This window comes from Mastacembelus armatus, chromosome 24 (genome assembly GCF_900324485.2).
Source record: "Mastacembelus armatus chromosome 24, fMasArm1.2, whole genome shotgun sequence".
Lineage (NCBI taxonomy): Eukaryota > Metazoa > Chordata > Actinopteri > Synbranchiformes > Mastacembelidae > Mastacembelus > Mastacembelus armatus.
The window spans coordinates 20,418,022-20,442,420 of NC_046656.1; the positions used below are offsets into that span (position 1 = coordinate 20,418,022).

The 24,399-nt window shown below is 43.6% G+C and overlaps 4 protein-coding genes across 5 annotated transcripts; all 4 read left to right on the forward strand.

Moving 5' to 3' along the window:
- Positions 1–254: 254 nt before the first annotated feature.
- On the forward strand, positions 255–3,541 carry LOC113137273 (cytochrome P450 2K1-like). 2 transcript variants are annotated; one of them, XM_026318794.1, is made up of 9 exons: positions 255–745; positions 864–1,026; positions 1,138–1,287; positions 1,368–1,528; positions 1,680–1,859; positions 2,299–2,440; positions 2,534–2,718; positions 2,923–3,064; positions 3,148–3,541. In XM_026318794.1, exons 1-9 carry the CDS (start codon positions 539–541, stop codon positions 3,333–3,335), a joined length of 1,518 nt encoding a protein of 505 aa, XP_026174579.1. In that variant the 5' UTR covers positions 255–538; the 3' UTR covers positions 3,336–3,541. The 2 variants fall into 2 exon arrangements, with proteins under 2 accessions (XP_026174579.1, XP_026174578.1); XM_026318793.1 differs by having other exon boundaries at positions 2,923–3,541.
- A 496-nt stretch (positions 3,542–4,037) lies between these two features.
- Positions 4,038–7,135, forward strand: LOC113137274 (cytochrome P450 2K1-like). The gene is made up of 9 exons (XM_026318795.1): positions 4,038–4,323; positions 4,438–4,600; positions 4,704–4,853; positions 4,938–5,098; positions 5,230–5,409; positions 5,919–6,060; positions 6,154–6,338; positions 6,543–6,684; positions 6,768–7,135. The coding sequence occupies exons 1-9, from the start codon at positions 4,117–4,119 to the stop codon at positions 6,953–6,955; spliced, it is 1,518 nt and encodes a 505-aa protein (XP_026174580.1). The 5' UTR covers positions 4,038–4,116; the 3' UTR covers positions 6,956–7,135.
- A 451-nt stretch (positions 7,136–7,586) lies between these two features.
- On the forward strand, positions 7,587–13,614 carry LOC113137272 (cytochrome P450 2K4-like). The gene is made up of 10 exons (XM_026318792.2): positions 7,587–8,176; positions 8,701–8,874; positions 8,981–9,143; positions 9,266–9,415; positions 9,513–9,673; positions 11,974–12,153; positions 12,329–12,470; positions 12,592–12,776; positions 13,007–13,148; positions 13,232–13,614. Exons 1-10 carry the CDS (start codon positions 8,036–8,038, stop codon positions 13,417–13,419), a joined length of 1,626 nt encoding a protein of 541 aa, XP_026174577.1. The 5' UTR covers positions 7,587–8,035; the 3' UTR covers positions 13,420–13,614.
- Positions 13,615–14,992: 1,378 nt separating this feature from the next.
- On the forward strand, positions 14,993–21,410 carry LOC113137525 (cytochrome P450 2K4-like). Its single transcript, XM_026319247.1, has 9 exons — positions 14,993–15,205; positions 15,312–15,474; positions 15,597–15,746; positions 15,844–16,004; positions 16,170–16,349; positions 16,525–16,666; positions 19,823–20,007; positions 20,231–20,372; positions 20,456–21,410. The coding sequence occupies exons 1-9, from the start codon at positions 15,005–15,007 to the stop codon at positions 20,641–20,643; spliced, it is 1,512 nt and encodes a 503-aa protein (XP_026175032.1). The 5' UTR covers positions 14,993–15,004; the 3' UTR covers positions 20,644–21,410.
- Positions 21,411–24,399: the final 2,989 nt, after the last annotated feature.

A 24,399-nucleotide genomic window follows, 5' to 3' on the forward strand; every position in this document is an offset into this window, starting at 1 on the left:
TAAGGACAGGGGTGATATGATGTGAGGATGGAGTTCTGGTGATGATTCGGGCAGCAGAGTTCTGGACAAGTTGAAGTTTGCGAAGTGATTTGAGAGGTAGACCAGTGAGGAGTGAGTTACAGTAATCCAAACGAGAGGTGACAAAGGCGTTAATGAGTATTGCCGTGCTATCGGTGGTGAGTGAGGAACGGATGCGGTTTATGTTACCGCAAATATGAACATCATATGAGTGTCAGAGAAACCAGGTCACAACCTCTGTACAGACTGATCACATGTCAACATTTAAGATAAAAGTGCAAACCATTATGGTTAACCTCAAACTACAAACATGACATTTATGAAAAGAGCTGATAAGGACTCTGTTGTCCTACCTATATGCATGGATTTTTCCAGTCTTTGACCTCACCCAAAGGCAGACCCCTTACTAGCAAATAAGAACAACTGCAGCCCTCCTCACCAAAGCCCACGGAGTCAAAGGCACCCAGGCAGAATACTTGTTTTGTCAGTCCACTGGAGTGGAGGACACTGTCCTAAGGTCATGGGGCTGCTGGATGCTTTTCTCCAGTCCTACAGTTCTGTCACCCTGCTGGGGGCTCTGGTGGTCCTGCTTTTTGTCTTCTTTATCTCCTCCTTCAGCTTCAGCTCACAGGAGAATGAGAGGGATCCTCCAGGACCTAAACCACTTCCACTGCTCGGTAACCTGCTGCAGCTGGACCTCAAGAGGCCCTACAACACATTACTGAAGGTGAGGCAGTGGATTAACTAGTTTTCTATTCAGGGACTTGTGTTTGGTCACCCTGTCTGCTTTCTTGTGTGCATGTGTGTCTGATATTTCCACTAAGACATCATGTCCCTGCTCTTAGTTTTCCAAGAAATATGGGTCAGTGTTCACTGTGTATCTGGGGCCCCAGAAAGTGGTGGTTCTGGCAGGATACAAGACGGTGAAGGAGGCACTTGTCAACAATGCAGAGGAGTTTGGAGAAAGAGATCCAATGCAAATTATAAATGACACTAATCCAGGACATGGTAAGGGAAGAATTTCTTTTCAATATCATGTCATATGCTTTTTAACTACTGTATTTGTGCTCCATAAAATACTAATTAATCCATATGTTCTGTTTAAATACTTTATATCAGGTGTTATATGGTCCAACGGTGATTCATGGAAAGAAATGAGACGCTTTGCTTTGACGAACCTGAGAGACTTTGGGATGGGCAAGAAGGCATGTGAGGACAAAATCATTGAGGAATCTCACTACCTCATTGATGTGTTTAAGAAATTTAAAGGTAAGAATCTTATTATAATGTACAAGAAACAGCAATTTGGACTGTAAACAAATCTTTCAAATCTTTCTCCTTTGTTCCAGGAGAAGCTTTTGATACATCTCAACCAATGAACTATGCCATCTCTAATATTATCTGCTCCATGGTCTATGGCAGCAGATTTGAATATGATGATCCAGAGTTTACATCCATGGTAGATCGAATAAACAGGAACATTCAACTTCTGGCATCTCCGTCCATACAGGTACCATTTATATATCTATTAACTTTCAGCATCAAATTCTAATAGATATAATACAAAAACTGGTGGAATAGAATAGAAACAATAATTTCATTTCTAACATAACTGATAGAAATTTCATTTTACATAAGTGATATTATATTGTGTCTCACAGGTGTATAACCAGTTCCCATGTATTGGCAAATGGCTTAGTGTCAGGAATGAAATCCTGAAGTTGACTGAGGCCAACAAGAAACAGAATTTACGACTGTTTAGTCGTTTGAAAGAGACCCTCAACCCAGACATGTGCAGAGGCTTTGTGGATGCCTTTCTAGTCCGAAAGCAACAACTGGAGGTTGGAAAGCACATGGACACTTTCATCACCTGAAATTTCGATTTCTTTTAGTTGCTCAGCCAAATATTACATGGCCTGTCAGTAGGCTGTGAGACGTCAGCATCAACATGTTTTCTAGTGCACGTGTTATTATACATACCACCACTCCTGATGTGCAAAAACTATATTTTGCATGCAGAGGATAATTCCTGATGTTCTCTTCCTGTGTTTCTATTTCACCTGCACAATCTCTTGATCTAATCTTAACCATCTGAAAGACTGAGTCAAACGTTAAATCTATGAGCTGAATTCAAAAGTACAGTTTAGTAAACATATTGGATGGTATTTTCAAAGTCTGGCATTTGATGTGTTGATATGAGGTCAGGTTGAGGTTGGGGTATCGTCATGGCTTTAGACTGTTTGGTCAAGGTTGAACTTCACTTATTTATCTTTACTACAGGAATGTGGGAATACCAAGAGTCATTTCCACGATGCAAACCTTTTAATGACAGTTCTTAATCTCTTTGCTGCCGGCACTGACACAACAGCAACAACCCTGAGATGGGCACTTCTGCTAATGGTCAAATATCCAAAAATACAAGGTAAGAAGCTTAATACATCCACAGGTTTCCTACTATAACAGTGCGACAGAAAAAAATCATCATTATAATATCAAAAACCCTTTTGTCCTCCAGAACAGGTGAGGGAGGAGCTGAACAGGGTGATCGGGAGTCGACAGGTGCAGGTCGAGGACAGGAAGAACCTGCCATTTACAGACGCTGTCATCCATGAGACTCAGAGACTGGCCAACATCGTACCAGTGGCTCTTCCTCACAAAACAAGTCAAGACATCACTTTCCAGGGTTATTTCATTAAGAAGGTGAGACTAATGAAAACAACAAATAGAAAGGATAAAATGTGTCAGGACTAGAGCAATAAATCAATGGAATAAAATATTGAAATAATATTAAATAATAGTGATAGTCTACTGTTCTACTGTTTTCCATGCTCAATAAAATATTTACATACATACATGAAATTACTACTATTGCTGAGTATGTATAAATTGCTTTATTGTGCACAGGGGACCACAGTGTATCCTCTCCTGACATCTGTCCTGTATGATGAGAAAGAGTGGGAGAGACCACATACCTTCAATCCTGCCCACTTCCTGGACAAGGATGGGAAGTTTGTCAAGCGAGATGCCTTCATGCCTTTTTCTGCAGGTTTGGGAGCTCAGACATCACCTCTTCTTCATGTTCGTTTATATGCAGATGATGTGACCTTCTTTCTCTCTTCTGTCTTGCAGGTCGCAGGATTTGTCTGGGAGAGAGTCTGGCCAGGATGGAGGTCTTCATCTTCTTCACCACCCTCCTGCAGCACTTTCGTTTCACTCCTCCACCTGGAGTTTCAGAGGATGAACTGGATCTGACTCCACGTGTTGGATTCACCCTCAACCCTTCACCTCATAAACTGTGTGCTGTCTCCTGTCTGTGAGCAGTGGGGTTTAAAAGTACTGCTGACATGACATCAACTCACTATCCAAGAAATAAATTTTAATGTACAAAATCATGCTACTGGTTCAGATAGGTTCATAGAAGAGTAATCATCTTTATCAACTGCTTTCTATGTTTTTATGGTACATTTAGAATAAAAAACACATGAAAACAATGCTGCACCTTTTGTTGATGTCATTCTCTATCTAACCCTAACTTGTGTGTAAGAGCCTGAGATTCCTGAAATCCTTCATCTGAGGCAGAAATTAAAGGAGAAGGACGAAAAGTGTCAGCGATGACAGTGACAATAGATATGTTAGAAAGAGAAGCATCTCCAGAAGGAGAAGATTTACAGCAAAATCTCCAGTATTGCATCAACTCAGTGTTCATTTAAAAAGAAAAACTGCTTATATGTTTCTACTCTTCACATATAATATGTTTTAGTGTTGAATTAAACACTGTCATTTCCAAATATAACACCTCACTTGAATCAGCAACCTCTGTACAGAGTGATCACATATCAGCATTTAAGATAATAAAAGTGCAAACCTATGTGGATAACCTCAAACTACAAACACGGCCCTTGTGAAAGGAGCTGATAAGGACCGTGTTTTACGACCTTTGTGCATAAACTTTTCCAGGCGTTGGCCCTACCCAGGGGCAGGACCTCAGGAGCCATTTAGAAAGGCAGCCCTCCTCAAGGAAACCCACAAAGTCAAAGACGCCCAGGCAGAAGGTTTGTTTTGTCAGTATACTGGAGTGGAGGACACTATCCTAAGGTCATGGGGATGCTGGATGCTTTTCTCCAGTCCTACAGTTCTGTCACCCTGCTGGGGGCTCTGGTGGTCCTGCTTCTTGTCTTCTTTATCTCCTCCTTCAGCTTCAGCTCACAGGAGAATGAGAGGGATCCTCCAGGACCTAAACCACTTCCACTGCTCGGTAACCTGCTGCAGCTGGACCTCAAGAGGCCCTACAACACATTACTGAAGGTGAGGCAGTGGACTAGTTTTCTATTCAGGGACTTGTGTTGGGTCACCCTGTTTGCTTTCTTGTGTGCATGTGTGTCTGATATTTCCACTAAGACATCATGTCCCTGTTCTTAGTTTTCCAAGAAATATGGGTCAGTGTTCACTGTGTATCTGGGGCCCCAGAAAGTGGTGGTTCTGGCAGGATACAAGACGGTGAAGGAGGCACTTGTCAACAATGCAGAGGAGTTTGGAGAAAGAGATCCAATGCAAATTATGAAGGATTTTAATCCAGGACTTGGTAAGGGAAGGAAAAAAAAAAATCCATGTCATTATGCTTTGACTGCTTACTATCTTTACAGCATAATATGTTTTATTTGCTTTGTTTAAACATTTCATCTCAGGGGTTTTATGGTCCAACGGGGATTCATGGAAAGAAATGAGACGCTTTGCTTTGACGAACCTGAGAGACTTTGGGATGGGCAAGAAGGCATGTGAGGACAAAATCATTGAGGAATCTCACTACCTCATTGATGTGTTTAAGAAATTTAAAGGTAAGAATCTTATTATAATGTACAAGAAACAGCAATTTGGACTGTAAACAAATCTTGATTGTTTTCTTGGTTCCTTTGTTTCAGGAGAAGCTTTAGATACGACCCATCCCGTGAACTATGCCGTCTCTAATATTATCTGCTCCATGGTCTATGGCAGCAGATTTGAATATGATGATCCAGAGTTTACGTCCCTGGTAGATCGAACAAACAGGAACATTCAACTTGTGGCTTCTCCATCCATACAGGTACCATTTATATATCTATTGACTTTCAGCATCAAATTCTAATAGATATAATACAAAAACTGGTGGAATAGAATACAAACAATTTTATTACTAACGTAAGTGATAGGAATTTTGTTTCATGTGTCTCACAGGTGTATAACCAGTTCCCATGGATTGGCAAATGGTTTGGTGTCAGGAATGAAATCCTGAAGTTGACTGAGGCCAACAAGAAACAGAATTTACGACTGTTTAGTCGTTTGAAAGAGACCCTCAACCCAGACATGTGCAGAGGCTTTGTGGATGCCTTTCTAGTCCGAAAGCAACAACTGGAGGTTGGAAAGCACATGAACACTTTCATCACCTGAAATTTCTATTTTGTGGCTGAAAAAGAAGAGAAAATTTATGCTTATTTTATGCACCCTAAGTATGCACTCTATTCTGAACACTTGGTACTATTCTTATCAAGTTGTCACACATTGGTTCCCTTACACTCCTGGCAGCCTGATCAGAGACCAAGGTGTACAAATAGCATCAGTCAAACATATTAGGCCTATGAGCAGCATGTGAAAGTAAAGTTTAACATACATTTTGGATGGTGTTTTCGAAGTGTGGCATTTGATGTGTTGGGGCATGGTCAGGTTGCTAGAGTAGACAAGGTTCAATGTCTGTCTAAACCTTTCCCAGGTCAAAGTAGTGACTAGATTGAAGTACAACACACTCCACAATCGTTTCTACTACCAAAAAAAAAAACATATCTGACTGACTCTGTGACAAAGTGATGTCAGACGTTACAGTGGATCAGATTGGTTTGAATAACTTCACTGATTTATCTTTACTACAGGAATCTGGGAACACCAAGAGTCATTTCCACGATGCAAACCTTTTAATGACAGTTCTTAATCTCTTTGCTGCCGGCACTGACACAACAGCAACAACCCTGAGATGGGCACTTCTGCTAATGGTCAAATATCCAAAAATACAAGGTAAGAAGCTTAATACATCCACAGGTTTCCTACTATAACAGTGCGACAGAAAAAAATCATCATTATAATATCAAAAACCCTTTTGTCCTCCAGAACAGGTGAGGGAGGAGCTGAACAGGGTGATCGGGAGTCGACAGGTGCAGGTCGAGGACAGGAAGAACCTGCCATTTACAGACGCTGTCATCCATGAGACTCAGAGACTGGCCAACATCGTACCAATGGCTCTTCCTCACAAAACAAGTCAAGACATCACTTTCCAGGGTTATTTCATTAAGAAGGTGAGACTGATGAAAACAACAAATAGAAAGGATAAAATGTGTCAGGACTAGAGCAATAAATCAATGGAATAAAATATTGAAATAATATTAAATAATAGTGATAGTCTACTGTTCTACTGTTTTCCATGCTCAATAAAATATTTACATACATACATGAAATTACTACTATTGCTGAGTAGGTATAAATTGCTTTATCGTGCACAGGGGACCACAGTGTATCCTCTCCTGACATCTGTCCTGTATGATGAGAAAGAGTGGGAGAGACCACATACCTTCTATCCTGCCCACTTCCTGGACAAAGATGGGAAGTTTGTCAAGCGAGATGCCTTCATGCCTTTTTCTGCAGGTTTGGGAGCTCAGACATCACCTCTTCTTCATGTTCGTTTATATGCAGATGATGTGACCTTCTTTCTCTCTTCTGTCTTGCAGGTCGCAGGATTTGTCTGGGAGAGAGTCTGGCCAGGATGGAGCTCTTCATCTTCTTCACCACCCTCCTGCAGCACTTTCGTTTCACTCCTTCACCTGGAGTTTCAGAGGATGAACTGGATCTGACTCCACGTATTGGCCTCACCCTCAACCCTTCACCCCACAAACTGTGTGCTATTCCCTGTCTGTAAGCAGTGGGGTTTAAAAGTACTGCTGTCATGACATCAACTCACTTATATCCAAGAAAGTAGATTTTAATCTGTACAAGGTGACTGTACTGGTTCGGATGGGGTCACATCATAGCAAATATCTTTATCAGTTGCTTTCTATGTTTTTATGGTACATTTAACATAAAAAAAAACATGATCACAGTCCTGCACCTTCTGTTAATCTCATTCTCTGTCGAGATTCATGAACTTCATATGGGACAGAAATAAAAGGGGGACATCTGCTGTACAATCACCTCAATTCCAGCCTCAGTTGCATGTTCGAGTCCACAACTTTAAAGTCTGCAGAAATGGTACATAGGAACAAGGAGATAACAAAGACACTCAGGAGAGTGTGGCAGCTCACAAGGAAACAAGAGCCAGAAGGCACAGGACTGAGGAACCAGGAGGAGACTCAGGAGAATGTGACCACACACATGGAACATTAAGATCACAGCACAATCCAACAATAAGGTGATGCAAGATGTTGTCTTAAATAATGCTCATTAAATGAGCAGATGGAAAACAGGTGAGACTCATCACCTGACCAGCACATATACACACAGACAGGGCAAGAGAGAGGCCAAGGGGAGGAGAAACCCAGGAACAACATGTGGTTTTCTAATCTGAAACGTACAGAGACAAAACATGCAATGTTACTGTATGTTTCTATTAAAAACACACATTCAAAACTACAAACGATTCTCTCAGATTTGGATAAACTTTAAAACTAGAACACAGTTAACCTGGCCTGGTGAACTTTAGATCACTTATTTACTGAATTTATGTAAACATTTACTTGATAAATGATAAAATGACAAAAAACATATTTACGTATCACAGCACATATCTGTCACATGACAAAAATGCATTTTCATCAATTGTGGGTTTGTTTTCTTTGTGTGTCTGTGTTTCCATACCTGAGTGCAGGTGAAGAAAGGAGAAATGTCTTAGTTATCAGTCAGTATATAATCATTTCTCACAGCAAGTTTTTCATTCTAACACTGGACATGTATCTTTGTTATGTTGTCACCATAACAGTGAGTCTGTGCAGGTTGAGTCATTATGCTAGAACAGATTTACAAGTTCTCACTCTTCCAGCCTTATAAAAGATCAACAGTGACGAAGATAACAGATTTATATCTAGATATTGCAGGGGACACTGACCTCACAGCAATGATTAACAAGCAGCGATTTCAGACAAAGGTACGAGCGGCTCTGTTTTAAGTTGAAATAAATGAATAAATAAATATTCCTCAGGTGTGAATGTTGTTTTTTCTGATTTTCTTTGTGCGCCCATGTCTTTAACATGTCCTTTTCGAAAAGGTAATACAACTTAAAGCAGCAGTGCTGTAAACTCAGTCTGTCTGTTCATATACCACACAGTGGACAATTTTGTCACAGTGGGATTGGACATTACATACAGATCCCTGGTTCCACCTCAGTTTTGGGGGATCTATAAGAATGTATGTAAACTAGAAAGCACACTAGCCTTAAAAGATGTTTTATAGCAGGGATGAGCTTTTGTTTTTTGAGGTTACCAGTCAACAGAAAGTCCCGGCTCTTGCACTGTATTTGTTTAAGTGACAAATATTAAATTTACTGTCCCACATTCACCCACAAAGCCAAGAAAAACAAGCCAGAGGGCTGTTTGCAGCGAGCTGACAGCACAAGCACACAGACAGGTTTAAAGTTTTGAAGTCATGGGAATACTGGATGTTTTTCTCCAGTCCTCCAGTTCTCTCTCCCTGTTGGGGGCTCTGCTGGTCCTGCTTCTCGTCTACTTCATCTCCTCCTTCAGCTCCCAGGAAAATGGAAAGGATCCTCCAGGACCCAAACCACTTCCCCTGCTGGGAAACCTGCTGCAACTGGACCTCAGGAGACCCTACATCTCATTACTAAAGGTGAGGAAGTGACAGGAGTTTATTTTATTTGTTTTGTCTGAACTTGAGGCAGGAACTCTGTTCTCAAAGTTTTCATCTGTTTTCTGCATCATGTCCCTGCTCTTAGTTTTCCAAGAAATATGGGTCAGTGTTCACTGTGTATTTGGGGCCCCGGAAAGTGGTGGTCCTGGCAGGATACAAGACGGTGAAGGAGGCACTTGTCAACCATGCAGATGAGTTTGGAGACAGAGATCCACCTCTAATTTCATGTGAAGTTACTCAAGGAAAAGGTGAGGAAATAAAAACCATAGGTTTTTTTAAATCGATTGAATCATTTTCCAATTATTTCCATGTTTAGTCCATTTTCATAGTGTAGATGCCTGTTGTTGAAATTTAAACTCCTTCTACTCAGGTATTACTTTTTCCAACGGTGATATCTGGAAGGACATGAGACGCTTTGCCATAATGAACCTGAGAGACTTTGGGATGGGCAGGAAGGCATGTGAGGACAAAATTATTGAGGAATCCCACTTTCTCACTGATGTGTTAAAGAACTTTAACGGTAAGAATCTCATTATAACCAACTGCATGATAAGCAGCAGTTCAGGTTTTAGAAGAAAATCATCACTTTTATAAATATGTGGTTCTTCTTGTTTCAGGAGAAGCTTTTGATACGACCCAACCAGTGAACCATGCTGTCTCTAATATTATCTGCTCCATGGTCTTTGGCAACAGATTTGAATATGATGACCATGAGTTCACAAGCATGATTCATCAAATAAGCAGGAACAGCCAACTTTTGTGGAGCATGCCAGTACTGGTATCAGTTTGTTTTTTTAAGTCAATACTTTCATCATTTTAATTTAAATCAAATATTAAAAATATTATACATAGGCTTTTGAATCTAAAGGAATTGTTCGATTAAGAAAAAGAAGAATACTTTATTAATTCCCAATTCAATTGTTACAGCAATTTTTTTTTTTTAAGTTTGGGTGTGTGTGTGTGTTATGTTTATATGGTAGAATTATAGAGACTTATGGCCGTGGACACAAAAGACTTCCTGAATCTCCCAATCTTAGCTTTAAGAGGAATTAGTCTGTGGCTGAACCACAGTTCAGGAGTTGATTTTGTCCATGATCCTCCTCTCTGCCACAGCCTCCAGACTGTCCAGTTTCAATCCAACAACAGATTTTGCCTTTCTGAGCAATCTATTTGTGTGTTGGCCTCACCAGCCTTGATGCCACCTCCCCAGCACACAACTGCAAAGAACAGTGCACTCGCTACTACAGACTGATAGAACATCTTCAGTAGCTTGTTGCACACGCCAAAGGAACAGAGTCTCCTGAGGAAGAACGGCTCTGTCCTTTCTTGAAGAGTGCATCTGTATTGTTTGACCAGTTCAGGTTGTTGTTAATGTGGATTTGAAGATATTTGTAGGAGTCCACAATCTCTACTTCCTCTCCAATGATGGAGACAGGGCCTGGGGTCTTCCTGCTCCTCCTAAAGTTCACCACCAGTTCTCTAGTTTTGTTGATATTGAGCTTTAGGCAGTTGTTGTTACACCAATCAACGAAGCTTTTTGAAGCTTATCCAATGATTGAAGAGTCATCAGAGAACTTCTGGAGGTGGCAGGTTTGTGAGTTGTAACGGACGTCCGAGGTGTAGAGTGTAAACAGGAAAGGTGCCAGTACTGTTCCTTGGGATGCGCTGGTGCTGCTCATCACCACATCAGATATGTAGCCATCTAAGTGAACAAACTGTGGTCCCCCAGTGAGGTAGTCTGTGATGCACTCCACCATGTCTGTGGGAACTTTCATTTCCTGCAGCTTTGCACTGAGCAGGTGGGGCTGAATAGTGTGGAAAGCACTTGAAAAGTCAAAGAACATGACTCTCACAGTTTTGCCCTGCCTCTCCAGTTGGGAGTGTGCTCTGTGCATTAAGAAGATGATGGCATCTTCCACTCCGATGTGTTCCTGATATGCAAACTGCAGGGGGTCCAGAAAGTCAGACACTTGAGACCTCAGGTGCTGCAGGACCAGTCTCTCAAACACTTTCATGACATGTGATGTTAGCGCTACTGGTCTGAAATCACTAAGGGTACTGGGGCGACCTCTTTTTGGTAACTGGACAATACATGACGTTTTCCATAACTTAGGCACTTTTTTGAGCCTCAGAGAGACGTTGAAGCGTTGCTGAAAAACCTCTGATCTCATCTGGTCCTTTTGCTTTGTTGGTCTTTAGTTTGAATAGTTCCTTCCTCACCTCACCTAGTTCTGTGGCAAAGGCTGGGCCTGTGTATTGTGTTGATGAGGAGTCAGATGGTGAGGGCAGGGGAGGAGGTTTGGAGGTGAGGTATACTTCAATGTTCTATGGCTGCTGATAGAGGAGATGGCATCAGTGGGCAATGGGGAGGCAGCATTGGCAGAGATGTTGGGTGGAAGGATGTGAAGAGACCCCAAGGCATCAGCTAAGGTGGTGGAGGGAGGAGATGGTGTGTGAGGACAATGGGTCAGAGTAAGAAGCAGAGGTGGTGTCAAATCTATTAAAGAACGGGTTAAGTTCATTATCAAACTTTGAGTCTCCTTCCACAGCAGTGTGTGACTTCTTATAGCCAGTCATTATTTTCATTCCATTCCAAACCTCTTTTGATATTATTCTGTCTCAACTTGTGCTCTACTCTGTCTCTAGAGAGCTGCTTTGCCTCCCTCAGCTTCTTCTTGAGTTCCTTCTGCACAGCTCAGAGTTCCTCCTTGTCTCTTGCCATGAACGCCCTCTTCTTGTTGAGGAGACCTTTAATGTCCTCATTTATCCATGGCTTATTAATGGGGAAACAACAGACCTATTGAAGTTTGTAATCCTGAAGCACTCCCGCAGGGCCTCCTCAGCATCCTTTGACCAAACATTCACATACCTCTTGGTAACTGACTGCTGTCTTACTACGGGCTTGTATGTTGGTACTAGATATATTAGCTTGTGGTCTGATCCACCAAGCGAGGGGAGGGCTGAAGAGCTGTATACCTCGTTCACATTATTATTTATTAACAAATATTATTATTATTATTGATATTTCAAAAAATGTAGTGTGACCTTAACAGCTAATGCATATTTATTCTTTGTCAGGTGTACAACATGTTTCCATGGATTGGAAAATGGTTTGCTAACAGGAGAGAATTCCTCAAATTGATGGATTCCCAAAGGAAACAAAACTTAAAGCTGCTCAATCGTCTGAAAGAGACACTCAATCCACAGATGTGCAGAGGTTTTGTGGATGCCTTTCTAGTCCACAAGCAACATCTGGAGGTAAAGAAACATAGAATTCATCAAAGTAGATACTGTTGTTTTCCTGGTTCATATTGTGTTGATCTGCAGCTGAACAGCCTGTGTAGGCTGAGTTAGCAACATGTAGTAAACTCCCTCACACGCCTTCCTAAAGAAATTTTGGATCAGGTAAATAACTGCTGGTTTTCATATGCAGAAATCTGGGATTACCAACAGTCACTTCCACGATGAAAACCTTTTGACAACAGTCATCAATCTGTTTTCTGCTGGAACTCAAACAACATCAACTACAATCAGATGGGGACTTCTGTTTTTGGCTAAGTATCCAAAAATACAGAGTAAGAGGCTGCTAGTGTGCTTAGATAGACATGATTTTTATTTCAAGCTACACAGCAAACCTCATCATAAAAATAAAAATCTAGTTTAAATTGATTTTATCATTTGTTGTTCATCATCCAGACCAGGTGAGGGAGGAGCTGAACAGGGTGATCGGGAGTCGACAGGTGCAGGTCGAGGACAGGAACAACCTGCCCTTCACTGACGCTGTCATCCATGAGACTCAGAGACTGGCCAGCATTGCTCCAGTGGCACTTCCTCACAAAACGGCCCAAGACATCATTTTCAAGGGTCATTTCATTAGGAAGGTCAGACTAAGAGAGCAATGATAAAAGTTTTCGGAATTAAACGGCTCATGACAATGACAATGTTTTGCAATTGTAATTTCACTAATTCATTTTCAAGGAAGTCACATTTTGTCTTTCATGAACTTCTTTACTTTCAAGGTAAAATTGATATCATTTACTATTTAGAAGTGGTATTAAGAAGAATACTATCACCTGTCATATAATCCTTTTGGTTTCTCTATTTTGCACAGGGGACCACAGTGATTCCTCTCCTGACATCTGTCCTGTATGATGAGAAAGAGTGGGAGAGACCACATACCTTCTATCCTGCCCACTTCCTGGACAAAGATGGGAAGTTTGTCAAGCGAGATGCCTTCATGCCTTTTTCTGCAGGTTTGGGAGCTCAGACATCACCTCTTCTTCATGTTCGTTTATATGCAGATGATGTGACCTTCTTTCTCTCTTCTGTCTTGCAGGTCTCAGGATTTGTCTGGGAGACAGTCTGGCCAGGATGGAGCTCTTCATCTTCTTCACCACCCTCCTGCAGCACTTTCGTTTCACTCCTCCACCTGGAGTTTCAGAGGATGAACTGGATCTGACTCCACGTGTTGGATTCACCCGCCACCCTTCACCTCATAAACTGTGTGCTGTCTCCTGTTTGTGAGGAGAGTGGATGTCAGCTGAGATCATTGTAATTTGCACAGTGTAATTCTGCAAACAGTATGTGCAATTTTTACAGAGAAACAGTATTGATTGTTTTTACAGTAAGTTTCAGAGGATGAACTGAATCTGACTCCACATGTTGGATTCACCCTCAACCCTTCACCCCATGAACTGTGCTGTCTCCCTGGTGTGTGGAGGAGTTAAAGAAAAATGCTGCCTGGACCAGCCTCACCTACACACATCTCAGAAGCAGTGAAATACCTAAAAATGTTCACAAATGTCTTCTTTGAATGTAAATTCATGGATATGTTAGATTTTAAAAGGATTTGTGTCCAGTCAATTGGGCTTTTTTATCATCTGCATTTGTGCCAAAAAAAGCAGAATTGTCCTGAAAACATTTTTGCTTGATAAGAAACATGCTAGAGACAGAACATGCAAATTTCATTTACTCTCTATATTTTAAAAGCAAACATTAAAAGTATAAGGGTTTCTTTCAGATTTGCACAAACTTTATAAAGCGTCTAACAAAAAATAAAACAAGATGTCCGACTGTTTAAGCTTGGACAAGATAAAGTGAGATGTCATTAAGATTTTTTTTCTGTAAGAAGGTTGTCAGGATTGGTGGCTGTTGTGGTGCTTGGGTGTCTTTCTCTCTCTCTTCCAACAAGGTTGTGAGAGATGTGGGTGCAGCTACCTCATCACTGATAAGACCGTCTACATAAGCTGGATGTGGACTATCCTGCTTTGTCAGGAGATTTGCTCACTCTGGTTTTACGGTGCAAGTTGCACATTTCTCTTCAGTTCCCAGTTTAGTTACAAGTGAATGGTTAAATAGTTTCCTCAGTTAATTGTGTTCTACAGTTCCTTTACTTTGCTTAATAAATTGTTTGTTCTTATTCTGGACTTCACTCTCTCTGCATTTGGGTCCACCATGGAAAACATAACAGAAGCACTGATTAACTAAACAAATGAATTTGTTATCCTGGCCCCAGGGAACCTGTCCAGCTAAGACCTTAGCACATTTTCTCTCTTTGTCCAATTAGCTTGAAGGATTTGGAAAACATATATCTAATTTCCTTAAAAGAAAAAAAAAAAAAAATCAGCATATATGTGAACATATAGGAGTTTTCTGCAGTGCTGCTTTTGTAGAGAGATGGTTTTGGCTCTAATATACAGGAAAATGTGTAATAGTTACCCACAAATGATATTGTTAAAATTCCCTTATGTTTAGTAAAATCATTCCAGAATGATGATTCAGATCTGTGATAATTAAATTAAATAATTGGAAATAAGAGCCTGTAAATCATTGTTGTGAGGTCAGTGTCCCATGGAGTGTGTTATCTCAATTGTTTATTTATTGGCTCAAAGATTGAGAATATCCTGGTCCACCTTCATGTCAGGTCATATTAACAGTTAAACAACACTCACTTGAGAAGCTTTGTGGGTTGTGGGTTGAGCTTTTTGCAGTGTGGTCCACCTCCTGGACTATTTCACACAGACCTAAACAAACCCAAAGTCAAAAAGTAACAAGTTAGGGGCCTCGATCTGCAGCACAGGGGCACAGACAGGTTTAAAGTTTTGAAGTCATGGGAATACTGGATGTTTTTCTCCAGTCCTCCAGTTCTCTCTCCCTGTTGGGGGCTCTGCTGGTCCTGCTTCTCGTCTACTTCATCTCCTCCTTCAGCTCCCAGGAAAATGGGAAGGAGCCTCCAGGACCCAGACCACTTCCCCTGCTGGGAAACCTGTTACAACTGGACCTCAAGAGACCCTACATCTCATTACTAAAGGTGAGGAAGTGACAGGAGTTTATTTTATTTGTTTTGTCTGAACTTGAGGCAGGAACTCTGTTCTCAAAGTTTTCATCTGTTTTCTGCATCATGTCCCTGCTCTTAGTTTTCCAAGAAATATGGGTCAGTGTTCACTCTGTATTTGGGGCCCCGGAAAGTGGTGGTCCTGGCAGGATACAAGACGGTGAAGGAGGCACTTGTCAACCATGCAGATGAGTTTGGAGACAGAGATCCACCTCTAATTTCACGTGAAGTTACTCAAGGAAAAGGTGAGGAAATAAGAACCATAGGTTTTTTAAAATCGATTTAATCATTTTCCAATTATTTCCATGTTTAGTCCATTTTCATAGTGTAGATGCCTGTTGTTGAAATTTAAACTCCTTCTACTCAGGTATTACTTTTTCCAACGGTGATATCTGGAAGGACATGAGACGCTTTGCCATAATAACCCTGAGAGACTTTGGGATGGGCAGGAAGGCATGTGAGGACAAAATCATTGAGGAATCCCACTACCTCACTGATGTGTTAAAGAACTTTAACGGTAAGAATCTCATTATAACCAACTGCATGATAAGCAGCAGTTCAGGTTTTAGAAGAAAATCATCACTTTTATAAATATGTGGTTCTTCTTGTTTCAGGAGAAGCTTTTGATACGACCCAACCAGTGAACCATGCTGTCTCTAATATTATCTGCTCCATGGTCTATGGCAGCAGATTTGAATATGATGATCCAGAGTTTACGTCCATGGTTAATCGAACAAACAGGAACATTCAACTGTTGGGAACCATGTCAATACAGGTTTGTTCTTTTTTTAACTCTATACTAATACATTTTCAATTTAAATAAAATATTAAAAACATTATACATAAGCTTTTGAATCTAAAGAAATCTTTCCATATTTATATTGACATTTCAAAAATGTAGTGTGACCTTAAGAGCTAATGCATATTTATTCTTTGTCAGGTGTACAACATGTTTCCATGGATTGGAAAATGGTTTGCTAACAGGAGAGAATTCCTCAAATTGATGGATTCCCAAAGGAAACAAAACTTAAAGCTGCTCAATCATCTGAAAGAGACACTCAATCCACAGATGTGCAGAGGTTTTGTGGATGCCTTTCTAGTCCACAAGCAACATCTGGAGGTAAAGAAACATAGAATTCATCAAAGTAGATACTGTTGTTTTCCTGGTTCATGTTGTGTTGATCTGCAGCTGAACAGCCTCTGTAGGCTGAGTTAGAAACATGTAGTAAACGCCCTCACACGCCTTCCTAAAGAAATTTTGGATCAGGTAAATAACTGCTGGTTTTCATATGCAGAAATCTGGGTTTACCAACAGTCACTTCCACGATGAAAACCTTTTGACAACAGTCATCAATCTGTTTTCTGCTGGAACTGAAACAACATCAACTACAATCAGATGGGGACTTCTGTGTTTGGCTAAGTATCCAAAAATACAGGGTAAGAGGCTGCTAGTGTGCTTAGATAGACATGATTTTTATTCCAAGCTACACAACAAAAATAAAAATCTAGTGTAAATTGGTCCTTCTGTGGACCCACCACTCGCAGGAGGATCCATAAGGGGCCAGTGCATAGTGGATCGGGCAGTGGTCGAGGATGGGGACCTCTGCGACCCGATCCCTGGATGCTGAAACTGGCTCTAGGGACATGGAATGTCACCTCACTGGGGGGGAAGGAGCCTGAGCTTGTGCGGGAGGTCGAGCGGTACCGACTAGAGATAGTCGGGTTCACCTCCACACACAGCCTGGGCTCTGGAACCCAGGTCCTTGAGAGGGGCTGGACTCTCTTCTACTCTGGAGTTGCTCATGGTAAGCAGCGGCGAGCTGGTGTGGGCTTGCTCATAGCTCCCCAGCTCAGCCGCCACGTGTTGGAGTTTTCCCCCCAGAGTGAAAGGGTCGTTTCCCTGCGCCTTCGGGTCAGGGATAGGTCTCTCACTGTTGTTGTTGGGCCGGACAACAGTGCAGAGTACCCGGCCTTTTTGGAGTCTCTCGGGGGGGTGCTGAAAGGTGCTCCTACCGGGGACTCCATAATTCTGTTGGGGGATTTCAATGCTCACGTGGGCAGTGACGGTGAAACCTGGAGGGGCCTGATTGGGAGGAACGGCCTCCCCGATACGAACCCAAGCGGTGTTCTGTTGCTGGACTTCAGTGCTAGTCACAGTTTGTCCATAACGAACACCATGTTCAAGCATAAGGGTGTCCATCAGTGCGCATGGCACCAGGACGCCCTAGGCGGGGGTCAATGATCGACTTTGTAGTCATGTCATCTGACCTACGGCCGTATGTCTTGGACACCGGGTGAAGAGAGGGGCAGAGCTGTCAACTGATCACCACCTGGTGGTGAGTTGGATCCGCTGGCGGAGGAGGAAGCGGGACAGACTTGGCAGGCCCAAACGTACTGTGAGGGTCTGTTGGGAATGTTTGGCCGAACCCACTGTCAGGGAGGTCTTTAACTCACACCTCCGAGAGAGCTTCTACCAGATCCCGGGGGAGGCTGGGAACACTGAGTCCGAATGGACCATGTTTTCCACCTCCATTGTCGACGCAGCGGCTAGGAGCTGTGGCCGTAAGGTTTCGGGTGCCTGTCGTGGCGGCAATCCCCGAACCCGGTGGTGGACATCGGAGGTAAGGGATGCCGTCAAGCTGAAGAAGGAGTCCTACCAAGCTTGGTTGGCTTGTGGGACTTCCGAAGCAGCTGACAGGTACCGCAGGGCCAAGCATGTTGCAGCCCAGGCGGTGACGGCGGCAAAAACTCGGGTATGGGAGGAGTTTAGTGAGGCCATGGAGAAGGACTACCTGTCGGCCCCAAAGAAATTCTGGCAAACCGTCCGGCGCCTCAGGAGGGGGAAGCAGTGCTCTACCAACACTGTTTACAGTGGAAGTGGGAAGCTGCTGACCTCGACTGGGGATATTGTCGGACGGTGGAAGGAATACTTCGAGGATCTCCTCAATCCCGTCAACACATCTTCCATAAGGGAAGCAGGGGCTGGGGATTCGGGGGCTGATCCATCCATCACCCAAGCCGAAGTCACTGAGGTAGTTCGGCAGCTCCTCGATGGCAAAGCACCGGGGGTGGATGAGGTCCGTCCTGAGTACCTTAGGTCTCTGGATGTTGTTGGGCTGTCATGGCTGACACGCCTGTGCAACATCACGTGGCGTTCGGGGACAGTACCCCTGGACTGGCAGACCGGAGGGTGTGTTCCAACTACAGAGGGATCACACTCCTCAGCCTCCCGGGGAAGGTCTATGCCAGGGTGCTGGAGAGGAGGATCTGGCCGGTGGTCGAACCTCGGATCCAGGAGGAACAATGCGGTTTCTATCCTGGGCGTGGAACCATGGACCAGCTCTACACACTCTCGAGGGTGCTCGAGGGTTCATGGGAGTTTGCTCAACCAGTCCATATGTGTTTTGTGGACTTGGAGAAGGCATTCGACCGGGTCCCTTGTGACATCCTGTGGGAGGTGCTCCAGGAGTATGGGATCCGGGACCCTTTACTGAGGGCTATCCGGTCTCTGTACAAAACAGAGCAGGAGCTTGGGTCGCATTGCCGGTAGTAAGTCAGACCTGTTCCCAGTGCACGTTGGACTCCTGCAGGGCTGCCCTTTGTCACCGGTTCTGTTCATTACTTTTATGGACAGAATTTCTAGGTGCAGCCAGGAGCCGGAGGGATTCCAGTTCGGGGACCACAGGATTTCATCTCTGCTTTTTGCAGATGATGTTGTCCTGTTGGCTCCATCGAGCCAGGATCTCCAGCGTGCGCTGGGGCGGTTTGCAACCGAGTGTGAAGCGGCTGGGATGAGAATCAGCACCTCCAAGTCCGAGGCCATGGTACTCAACCGGAAAAAGGTGGCTTGCCATCTCCAGGCCAGGGGAGAGATCCTGCCTCAAGTGGAGGAGTTTAAGTATCTCGGGGTCTTGTTCACGAGTGAGGGAAGGACGGAACGCGAGATTGACAGACGGATCGGGGCATCGGCAGCAGTAATGCGGTTGGTGTACCGGTCCGTTGTGGTGAAGAAGGAGCTAAGCCGGAAGGCGAAGCTCTCGATTTACTGGTCAATCTACGTTCCTACTCTCACCTATGGTCATGAGCTCTGGGTCATGACCGAAAGAACAAGATCGCGGATACAAGCGGCTGAAATGAGCTTCCTCCGCAGGGTGGCCGGGCGCTCCCTTAGAGATAGGGTGAGGAGCTCGGTCACCCGGGAGGAGCTCGGAGTAGAGCCGCTGCTCCTCCACATCGAGAGGAGTCAGTTGAGGTGGCTCGGGCATCTGTTTCGGATGCCTCCTGGGCGCCTTCCTGGGGAGGTGTTCCGGGCATGTCCCACCGGGAGGAGGCCCCAGAGAAGACCCAGGACACACTGGAGGGACTATGTCTCCCGGCTGGCCTGGGAACGCCTCGGTGTCCCCTCAAAAGAGCTGGAGGAAGTGTCCAGGGAGAAGGAAGTCTGGGTATCCCTGATTCGGCTCCTGCCCCCGCAACCCGGCCCCGGATAAGCGGAAGAAGATAGATAGATAGATAGATAGATAGATAGATAGATAGATGGATGGATGGATGGATAGTTTAAATTGATTTTATCAATTGTTGTTCATCATCCAGACCAGGTGAGGGAGGAGCTGAGCAGGGTGATCGGGAGTCGACAGGTGCAGGTTGAGGACAGGAAGAACCTGCCCTTCACTGACGCTGTCATCCATGAGACTCAGAGACTGGCCAGCATTGCTCCAGTGGCACTTCCTCACAAAACAACCCAAGACGTCATTTTCAAGGGTCATTTCATTAGGAAGGTCAGACTGAGAGAGCAATGATAAAAGTTTTCTGAATTAAACTGCTTTGACAATGTTTTGCAATTGTAATTTCACTAATTCATTTTCAAGGAAGACACATTTTGTTGTTCATGAACTTCTTTACTTTCAAGGTAAAATTGATATCATTTACCATTTAGAAGTGGTATTAAGAAGAATACTATCACCTGTCATATAATCCTTTTGATTTCTGCATTGTGCACAGGGGACCACAGTGTATCCTCTCCTGACATCTGTCCTGTACGATGAGAAAGAGTGGGAGAGACCACATACCTTCTATCCTGCCCACTTCCTGGACAAAGATGGGAAGTTTGTCAAGCGAGATGCCTTCATGCCTTTTTCTGCAGGTTTGGGAGCTCAGACATCACCTCTTCTTCATGTTCGTTTATATGTAGATGATGTGACCTTCTTTCTCTCGTCTGTCTTGCAGGTCGCAGGATTTGTCTGGGAGAGAGTCTGGCCAGGATGGAGCTCTTCATCTTCTTCACCACCCTCCTGCAGCACTTTCGTTTCACTCCTCCACCTGGAGTTTCAGAGGATGAACTGGATCTGACTCCACGTGTTGGATTCAACCGCCACCCTTCACCTCATAAACTGTGTGCTGTCTCCTGTTTGTGAGGAGAGTGGATGTCAGCTGAGATCATTGTAATTTGCACAGTGTAATTCTGCAAACAGTATGTGCAATTTTTACAGAGAAACAGTATTGATTGTTTTTACAGTAAGTTTCAGAGGATGAACTGGATCTGACTCCACATGTTGGATTCACCCTCAACCCTTCACCCCATGAACTGTGCTGTCTCCCTGGTGTGTGGAGGAGTTAAAGAAAAATGCTGCCTGGACCAGCCTCACCTACACACATCTCAGAAGCAGTGAAATACCTAAAAATGTTCACAAATGTCTTGTTTTGAATGTAAATTCATGGATATGTTAGATTTTAAAAGGATTTGTGTCCAGTCAATTGGGCTTTTTCATCATCTGCATTTGTGCCAAAAAAGCAGAATTGTCCTGAAAACATTTTTGCTTGATAAGAAACATGCTAGAGACAGAACATGCAAATTTAATTTACTCTCTATATTTTAAAAGCAAACATTTAAAAGTATAAGTGTTTCTTTCAGATTTGCACAAACTTTATAAAGCGTCTAACAAAAAATAAAACAAGATGTCCGACTGTGTAAGCTTGGACAAGATAAAGTGAGATGTCATTAAGAATTTTTTTCTGTAAGAAGGTTGTCAGGATTGGTGGCTGTTGTGGTGCTTGGGTGTCTTTCTCTCTCTCTTCCAACAAGGTTGTGAGAGATGTGGCTGCAGCTACCTCATCACTGATAAGACCGTCTACATAAGCTGGATGTGGACTATCCTGCATTGTCAGGAGATTTGCTCACTCTGGTTTTACAGTGCAAGTTGCACATTTCTCTTCAGTTCCCAGTTTAGTTACAAGTGAATGGTTAAATAGTTTCCTCAGTTAATTGTATTCTACAGTTCCTTTACTTTGTTTAATAAATTGTTTGTTCTTATTCTGGACTTCACTCTCTCTGCATTTGGGTCCACCATGGAAAACATAACATAAGTACTGACTAACTAAACAAATGAATTTGTTATCCTGGCCCCTGGGAACCTGTCCAGCTAAAACCTTAACACATTTTCTCTCTTTGTCCAATAAGCTTAAAGGATTTGGAAAACATATATCTAATTTCCTTAATAGAAAAAAAAAAAATCAGCACAGCAAAATCAGTATATATGTGAACATATAGAAGGAGTAGCCAATTCTCTCATTTCTTCCTCATGTTTGATAGGCTGTTGGGAAGCTGTCTGAAATCCTGTTCGGACCCACTGCTTAAGTTCTGTCTGGGCTGCTCCTACCACTGAGTCTGTGTAGATGTTAATCCTTTTCCCTTTTCCCCATTTGAGTGCTTCGATCACTGCTTTCAGTTCAGCTAGCTGGGCCGATGGTCTTTCCCTAAGCCTTTCTGCCTTAAGAATCTCAAATCCCTCTTCTGTCTCCCTGATAACTGCATATCCTGCCTTCAGTCCCTCAGTGGGATGCCTGTAACAGCATCCATCTGTAAAAACTGTCTCCGCTTCTCCTTCTATCTCTATACTGCTAAGATCTGGCCTGATTTTGATCTCCCTGATTATTCTTTCCTCACACTGGTGGGGCTCACCCTCCATCATCTGTTCTGCCATGTTAATGCCCTCATGTGTGTAGGTGATGTGAGGACTGACTAAGATTTTCGCTATCCTACTCTGTCTCAAAGACGTCATGGTGAAGGCAGCCGAATTAACAAATGAGACCACACTGTGCGTCGTTAAAACGGTAAGCGCATGTCCCATTACGATGTGTGCAGTTTTCTGGATGACCTTTGCCACTCCTGCCGCATGCCTGGTACATGGTGGATGTCGTTTTTCCATGTTATCGAGCAGAATACTGACGTACATAAGTACTTTTCTACTCCCCCTTTGTTTCTGGAACAGAACACCATTTACCGTGTGTTCAGCTTCAGAAACATCCATAAAGAACGGCTGAGAGTAGTCTGGAATAGCCAAATCAGCAGCACGTGACAAAGCTCCTTTGAGGTCAATAAAGGAGCGTTCGGCAGATTCATTCCAATCAAGGGGTGCTGTTAAATTTTTAGGTCCCGCTTGCTGGACCATAGCACGCAAAGGAGCCGTATGCTCACTGTATGCCGGGATGAAATGACGGCTGAACCCTGTAAGGCCCAGAAAGGATAACATCTGTTTAACTGTCATGGGCTTGGGATGATGAAGAATGGAAGTTCGATGCTGGGGCGACAGCGCTGAGCCAGACGCAGATATCAAACGGCCTAAAAAAGAAACCTGCAACTTAGATTTACTGACTTTAAAGCCAATATCATGGAGCTTAAGCAGCATGCGACGCGTGCCTTCCAGGCAGTCCTCAGGAGTGGCAGCGGCCAAAAGCAAATCATCAACATATTGAACCGTTAGGTGGAAGCTGCAGACCTTCCATGAGCTGACGCAACGCATGATTGAAAAGGCCAGGTGACAAGAGAAAACCCTGTGGGAGTCTGGTGTATTGCAGCCGTTCGCCTCGGAACGTAAATGAAAAAATGTCACGACATTCTTCTGCCAATGGCAAACAGAAAAAGGCATTTGCCAAGTCAATACAAGAGAACCACTGATACTCGGGGGATAGTGATGCCAAGGCAGTGTAAGGATTTGGAACGGGGACAGTTGGTGTCGTCAGTAACGCATTAATTCTCCGCAAATCATGTGCCATTCGAAACTTACCTGTCCCCTGTTTTTCTACCGGGAGTATTGGGGTGTTCCAGGCCGCAGTGGAAGGCTCCAATACTCCAACACGCTTTAACCCGTCAATCGTTTCGGCGATACCTTCTTCAGCAACTGGTTTATGCGGATACTGAGGTTGCCAAATGGGAAATGTGTCTTTAACTGAGAAGGAGATAGGCTCCAACTCATGACAGAAACCCACGTCCGTGGGACCCGTCGACCATAATGAAACAGGCAGTTCCTGTAACATCTGGGGAACGAATTCATGATCAGATTTTTCCCTGCCATGATGGCGAGTGATGGTTTGATGTTCCAATAAGACCTGATCTCTGGCTTCCCGATTAATTTTGTAAGCGTTGTGAGATGGAGAGAACCACACGTCCGGCAACTGGGTGGGAGCCCAGTCCATGGCCGACAGCAGGGTTTTAGTCATTGGGCCCAAATCTTTAGCCTGATGTTCGGGATGCAGCAAGAGAGACACATGTGGGCAAGCCTCATGCCCCATTTCATACCATACCTTTTGGTCCTCGTTAAGCTCCACCACTCCAACCACACCCTCTGTTCCCACAAAAATCGACGTGGTTTTAATATCCCACATTTTACCTTCCAACTTGGAGTCAAAAATGGACTGATACCAATCCGTCTGGTTTCGATCATAGAAAAGAGTCACATGCAGGGGGTCCGTTGGAGGAGCGTAGGGCGCTATTAGAGAGATCCAGGGCTTCCAGGACGAGAACAGGGAGAATAGTCCACCCCCTTTGGGGGTTTCAGGTCGTAATAAGCCCCAATATATGTCCGCCCCTGGATGGGGCACTTGTGTGGCCCGGTCTTCCACCAATAGCCACTGTCCATTACTCATCAATCCATTCACAGAGCAGTTATGTGAATCACCATTTGGAAAAGTCACAACCACTCCCTCCTGGGAGCACAAAACTGAAGCTCCCAATTTAATAAGCAAGTCTCTTCCCAGCAGGTTAGTGGGGGAGTGTTCAGAACAGACAAACTGATGTGTGTGCGTCTGTGTCGCCACTGAGACACGAAGAGGAATGGTAAGTGGCAGCTTTGTTGGTACCCCAGAGAAATCTACTAGGTCAACAGCTTTTGATG

What these genes read in the sequence shown, in the direction of transcription:
- LOC113137273 (XM_026318793.1), top strand. Translation starts at nt 539, where the DNA reads ATGGGGCTGCTGGATGCTTTTCTCCAGTCCTACAGTTCTGTCACCCTG. An exon ending in TGGCATCTCCGTCCATACAG is followed by an intron (nt 1,529 to 1,679) that starts GTACCATTTATA and finishes TGTGTCTCACAG; the next exon opens with GTGTATAACCAGTTCCCATG. An exon ending in TCCGAAAGCAACAACTGGAG is followed by an intron (nt 1,860 to 2,298) that starts GTTGGAAAGCAC and finishes TCTTTACTACAG; the next exon opens with GAATGTGGGAATACCAAGAG.
- LOC113137274 (XM_026318795.1), top strand. Translation starts at nt 4,117, where the DNA reads ATGGGGATGCTGGATGCTTTTCTCCAGTCCTACAGTTCTGTCACCCTG. An exon ending in GGATTTTAATCCAGGACTTG is followed by an intron (nt 4,601 to 4,703) that starts GTAAGGGAAGGA and finishes ATTTCATCTCAG; the next exon opens with GGGTTTTATGGTCCAACGGG. An exon ending in TGGCTTCTCCATCCATACAG is followed by an intron (nt 5,099 to 5,229) that starts GTACCATTTATA and finishes TGTGTCTCACAG; the next exon opens with GTGTATAACCAGTTCCCATG.
- LOC113137272 (XM_026318792.2), top strand. Translation starts at nt 8,036, where the DNA reads ATGCTAGAACAGATTTACAAGTTCTCACTCTTCCAGCCTTATAAAAGA. An exon ending in AGCAGCGATTTCAGACAAAG is followed by an intron (nt 8,177 to 8,700) that starts GTACGAGCGGCT and finishes GTTTTTCTCCAG; the next exon opens with TCCTCCAGTTCTCTCTCCCT. An exon ending in TAAGTATCCAAAAATACAGA is followed by an intron (nt 12,471 to 12,591) that starts GTAAGAGGCTGC and finishes TTCATCATCCAG; the next exon opens with ACCAGGTGAGGGAGGAGCTG.
- LOC113137525 (XM_026319247.1), top strand. Translation starts at nt 15,005, where the DNA reads ATGGGAATACTGGATGTTTTTCTCCAGTCCTCCAGTTCTCTCTCCCTG. An exon ending in TGTGTTAAAGAACTTTAACG is followed by an intron (nt 15,747 to 15,843) that starts GTAAGAATCTCA and finishes TTCTTGTTTCAG; the next exon opens with GAGAAGCTTTTGATACGACC. An exon ending in TGGGAACCATGTCAATACAG is followed by an intron (nt 16,005 to 16,169) that starts GTTTGTTCTTTT and finishes ATTCTTTGTCAG; the next exon opens with GTGTACAACATGTTTCCATG.